Source organism: Temnothorax nylanderi, unplaced genomic scaffold, assembly GCF_030848795.1.
Source record: "Temnothorax nylanderi isolate EJ_2023f unplaced genomic scaffold, tnyl_v1.0 TNYL_tig0111_pilon, whole genome shotgun sequence".
NCBI lineage: Eukaryota > Metazoa > Arthropoda > Insecta > Hymenoptera > Formicidae > Temnothorax > Temnothorax nylanderi.
In genome coordinates, this window is record NW_027249173.1 from 101,986 (window position 1) to 107,985 (window position 6,000).

Below are 6,000 nucleotides of genomic sequence, written 5' to 3' on the forward strand. Positions count from 1 at the left end.
ATCGGCCGACACCCGGTGAAACGTTTCAATTTCATTTATGCTTTGAAAAGGGAACTATCGAATGGGCACCTCGAATGATACAAGACAACTAGCGCCCACGTGTCACAGCGTATGGCAACAATCGCAATATTTTTGAACGAATCGATACGCGATAGCGACCCCAATATCGCGGGTCAGGATTCATGCACGGGCCCTCACGAAGGGCCCTCGCATTTCTCAAAAGTTCCAATCGCAGAATTTGAGCGCCATAATTATCTGTGCGACGTGGGCAAGGAGTTAAAGTCTAGCCGCATAATTACAGCGCTAGTACAGGGATATGCACGTGCAAGAACGCGTCGTGCAGCGATGCAATCTGCGGCCGATCACTTCCGCGTTTGGCAAATCCCATCTCTTCGCACGCTCGTTATCTCACGTGTGTGCTACGATCGCCGCACGTTTCAATCGTTCGTAAATATTTTCATGCATCTTCTATAGCGTCCAAAGAATAGAAATTAACTCTTAATATTCACGTGGCGAGTAGTACGCCTACGCAGTATAAGTAAAAAAATCGAAAATTAAATAGACGACGCAACAACACAAAAATCTAAAAGGTGCATGGCATCCAAGGGATATTCGAAAGATTAAGATACAATTGAAACACATGTGGGCGTTTATGTCGCTTGGATTAAAAAGCATATCGCAATAAATCTTTTGTTGCAATGTGACATTTTCATAATTATTTTATCTATTTTTTGTCATCTACAATCCAAACTTATATTTCTTTTGATTTGAAAAATTCAAATATTTAAGAGTTAATTTATTAGATTTATTTTAGTAAAAATTTGTGTGTATTTAAATTTTTAATTTTATTAATAAACATGATGATAAATCAAATAAATCGTTCGTTGTCTGCATCCCGATGTAGCTTGACGAGTGTGCAGTAAAGAATCGGTGAAAATTTTGCCAAGCGTGAAAGAAATCGCCTTTCTCTCTCTTTCTCTCTCTTTCCCCTCTATATTTCTCTCGAACAGGACGAGTTAACATGTGGGACGTTCGATATGAGAGACGTAAACGTCGCGCGCAAAACAATTTACGGTTACAGTAAAATCGTGCAGATTCCATTAAGCGTGTGACATGCAAGCGAATCTTGGCGCATAACGCTGCACATTGTCGGCGACGTAACGACCGCACCATCGCGGCGGCAATTTCATCATCGGGACGTAGATCCACGCCGTTTCCACACTTCAAAGCGGCAATCAACACGACGGCGGGATTTGCGTGTGCACTTAACATATCGAGGAGAAGCAATTCATTCCAATTTGCAACATTAAAAAACAACTTGCATACGCGAAATGGAGATTTTCATGACGTTTATCGCGATTAATGATGGAATTTAATGATGTCGCGTTTCAATAAAGCGAAAGGCCGGCAAATCGACCGGTATTATTCGCCGAGGAAAGTGCAGCGAATGCTAGCCAAACTCGCCATCAGCGGCTCATTGTCAGCTGTGCGTCGCGAGTACATATCGCGCGCAGATTTCTGGCAGTCCTTGTACGTTTTTGTTCGCACACACAATAACGTTAAGAGAGCAATAGTTGTTTTCTCTTTCTTGGAACGCGAAAGAGTTCGGTGCAAAACAATTATAAATTGTCGAGTCGCGTAAAGCCGGATCTACAATACGTCGCAAACGATGGCAACTGCTAGTTGAAAAGTGTTATTTCTCATTGCTGATTGCCGCGGTTACTGTCGCCAAAAAAGTTAAAAGTTCGCCAACTCTCTTTTGACAAGCGCAACATGCAAGCGCAACATGGAAATAACACTTTTCAACTAGCAGTTGCCATCGTTTGCGACGTATTGTAGAACCGGCTTAAGGATCAATTGTACCACATAATTATCTAGATGTAACATCAGCGTTCACCTCGCAACGTTATTGTGAAGGACGTTTATATCTATACTTTTAATTGGAATGTGAATAGGCTGCTTTCTATAAACGCGACGCACAGCATTGAGCAGCAGCAGGCGCGGGTTATGCAGCTAAAGATCCTCTAATAAGAGTCACGAAACAACGTCAAATTTAGATTGTATATCAAACAAGACGAATGACATTTGAATGATGCTTAGAAATCATCCTGATTTATCAGATGTTCTTTGATTCTTTGAATGTTTTTTTGAAGACCGATTCCTTCGCCAAATTAATTTGAATCTTAATGTGATCTAATTGTTACATAGGAACAAATAATTGAATTACAATTCGATCATTAAAGCACTTCTATCACCGAGATTTTTTTGCACAGCCTCAACTATAAATGCACTATATTTACAATGTATTTATATTTTAGATAGTTATAGAATATTGGCTGTATTTTTGACAATTTGGGAATTAACTATCTGAGTATTTGAGCAAAATTACGAGCATAAAAGATATAGGCGCTCACTTATAAATCTCAGTTCCTAAAGGGTTATCAATGTCGAAGGAATCGGCCCTTCGCTTCCTCCTCTCCACTTTTTCTCCTTTCAACTGTCCTCTCTTCTGTGTACTCATTTACTGAATTACCTTTCTCGTGGCAATCGTGGCATCTTCTAGCAGACCCGGACTTTCCGGACTTGCTCGGTGTTACTCGGTACATTTTCGTGTCTCTTGTCGGAGGAGCGCCACGAAACGGGCAATCACACGACTTACCTCGCAGACACACGCGACTTGCTCCTGCGTGAAGCCGAAACTCGGCAGCTGGCCGTTGCCGCTGCCCCCGGCGGAACTCGCCGGGCTGTCCTGCGGGCTGTAGCTGGCCGCCCCGGTCGCGCCGGGCGTGTAAGCGTTCTCCACCGTGCTGCCCGTCGTCGAGTGCCCGGTCAAGGGAGTGGGCGTGCTCTGAGGGCTGTAGTCGCCGGCGGCGGTACCCAGGACATCCGCGCCGCTGCCACCGCCGCTGCCACCGCCGCCGCCGCCGCCGCCGGCTGACGGGCCCATCGCGCCCCCGTTACCAGCGGTGCCCCCGTAGGCCATCATGGCTGCGTCATCTCCGGGGTCCACAACGACCCCTCGCACGGCACCGCCGCCCTCCACCGTTGTGACGCGATCGTCCTCCCCGCTTCGCGTTCGCGACCGCGACGGACCGCGTCGGGTTCGCCGCTCACGGGTTCCGCGATCCGACGCTACGCGAAAGGGAGCCCTCCCCTTCACTCGCCGCTCATCTTCCGCGGGGTGAACCCTTCGCGGGGATCACTGCGGGTCCTTGGGACGTCCGAACGAGGGCATCGCGCGACGAGCCGATCGACGATCCAAGATTTTTGACGGGAAACGTCTTGACTCGATGTGGATTATTACAAACTTAAATTGACTAAATCCTTTTTTTATTTAAAAAAAAAAAACGGTCTACAGCTACTGTCTAAAAAGACGCGGCGAGTCGTCACAACTCAGACTGGACCAGTTCAGGTTAGTCCTATTATAATAGCGATTTTTGTATAACGTGTTGAAAGATGGCGAGCAACGAAATCTGACAAATAATTAGAGCCGCTAATTGATCTAACAATTGATAGTGCTCCGATGGCACACTTGCGCTGCTCGTCAAAACTGATCACCAGTTTAACGCGCTGGCTTTTAATTACCGTTACCGCCTCAAATGTATCTTTTCTCTTTTATGTACACTCGATGTTCCTCAAACACTTGCGTAAGGTTACTTGTCATAATCATTGGTTAAACCATAATCAAACAATTGAACGTGTGAATTCATAGATGTTGCACTATGCTATGAAGCTCGAAGCAAGCACTGTGAAGTTCTTTTACATTCCGTTTGACGAACTGTCGATGGTCGTGCCGGGATGATCGTACGTCTCTCCAAGGCATCGGTATTCATCGGTCCACAACCGGTTGCGCTCGAATGTTCGCGCGACAGATCGATCTCGTTCGATCGAGGATTGTGTGAAAATTCGGACGATCAGCGAGCGATATTTTTGGATTGCCAGCTGACCGGCAAATGTCGCAGTCGAAAAAATTCTACGAAATAATGAGATCCTCTCCAGAATCAGTGTTGTGAGCAGGTTCGAGCCGGCGGTTAGCAGATTCACGGATTCTTACTTCTTTTTGGATCATGCTCGCTGATCCCTGCAATTTGGTGTATTCACGCTTCCAAAATCGGCAAAAAAAAAAAATGCGATTTCAACGTTGCTGGATGTCTTTCTCGATCGGGTTTTTCACTAGGACGTTGTTTGGCAAGTAAAAATATAATTTCAAGTGGAAAGTCAAATCAACCCCGGGCGATAATCCTCAATTCGCTTCCGTCGAGTCTCGCCTACCGTCTTGGCTCGCGTCCATTCCTGGAAATACTCGTGGAACTCGCACAGTCGTTAGATCATCATTCCCGTCGAGAACACTTCTGCCAAATTGATCCGCGATAGAGAGAGCCGTCCATCCATCCGCGCGAGCAGTCGTTCCCCGCGCACCGTTTCTTCCGACTCCGCCGCTCTTTCTTCCCGTCTCGTTCTCACTGCCGGCACACACAGGTTGCACCGTGAAATCCACGGGCTCGTATTTCCACGGGGCCGGCGATCGTATTTATAGACCGCTTGGTACACTCGCGAGCGCGCCGCTATTATTAGAGGCGCCTTAACGAGCGTCTCCCTCGCTCTCCTTGAACCCCATCGATGCCTCTCTCGTCGCGGATGCTCTCTCTTCACGAAAATGTCACCAAACCGCTTCCACCTTCGAACGCCACTTGACAATTTTAACGACGCCTATCTGTACGGATAATAAACGCGACGCCTCTCTTCACTCTTCTTAACGAAGTAATAGGGCAATAGAGATAATCCTCCTTGGTCGTTGCATTTTCACATTCTCATTCCAAACACTGTGCGTCCGAGAGAGATGACAATCGGCACTGATTCACTTAAATGATCGCTGGTGCAAGCTAAGAATCTGATCCTCGAGGAACGTTCGACGATCGTAGTCTTTCGGTGTCACGTCTTCGCGTAGAACGGGTGTGCTCGGAAAATTCCACCCGGGTGATCTTTCTGGTCAATTCACTCTGTTAACGTGTCGCCTTTCCGAGAGGCATACGTCCCCGATACTCATCACCGAAGAAACAACACCGACTGCGCTCGGGAGAGCCAGGGGCACCGCGACTCTCCGGCGCGGCGAGAGCTCGGGAACGAACGCGATCGCACGATCGCACTCGCACGCGTTCCGGATCCGGTCTCCCAGAGTGATTCCGATTCGGCGATCGTGATCTAGATCCACGGCTAGACGAGCGCGGGCCTCGCGAGGCGACGGATCAATGGGCCGTTCTGTCTCTCTCGCTGCCGCGCGAGAGAGATACACTCTCCTCACGCGCGCACCAGAAAAGACTGGCGACGCGGCGTGCGGCGTGTCGGCGAGGCGAGCCGAGTGCGTCATGCGCGACGCGGTGCGGATTGGCGAGGGGCGTGGCCGAGCTGACAGCTGCGTGACGCGCGGCGCTATTGGCCGCTGGGCATGGCCGCAGCCACCATACCGCCGCGCCATTGGTCGCGTGCGCGCCACCAAATGAGCCTCGTTACGAACGTCCGGCACGAGCGGAGAGAAACAGAAAGAGAGAAGGAGAGAAGAGAACGAGAGAGAGAGAGAGAGAGAGAGAGAGAAAGAGAGAAAAGAGATAGAGATGAGACACGCGAGCGAATTGCATCCAGACCGCGGATCCTTCCGAGGAGCTCGTTAAATTCCGGCCTTTTCTGGATGTCTGTTCTCTTAATGACGCACGCACAGCGGGGCGACGCGATTTTTACGTCGATGCATCGCGATGCATGGAACGTTTATCTGTATATAAATCTCGAAATCACGCATTTATAGAACAGTCCTTCGTCAATTATTTGCTTTTTTGTCAGACGGTTCTCGGACGGACTATAAAAAGGACGCTAAAAATGTACAGATTGAAGGACGAAAGAAGGATGAGACGACACATATTGCTGTTATCGCTCATGCAGGTTAACGGTTCTTCGCGTCGGGGTTGGAGATTATTATTACAGATTTGTCATAGAGTTGAGATTAAA

At 48.2% G+C, this 6,000-nt stretch overlaps 1 protein-coding gene across 2 annotated transcripts in view; it reads right to left on the reverse strand.

The window, feature by feature from the left end:
- The window catches only part of So (sine oculis), a 36,983-nt gene extending 31,684 nt beyond the window's left edge, over window positions 1–5,299 (reverse strand). For both annotated transcript variants that reach the window (XM_071712529.1, XM_071712528.1), the window contains exon 1: window positions 2,660–5,299. In XM_071712529.1, coding sequence (XP_071568630.1) covers window positions 2,660–2,986 — 327 coding nt within the window. In that variant the 5' untranslated portion in view covers window positions 2,987–5,299. The remainder of the gene's footprint in view (window positions 1–2,659) is intronic.
- Window positions 5,300–6,000: the final 701 nt, after the last annotated feature.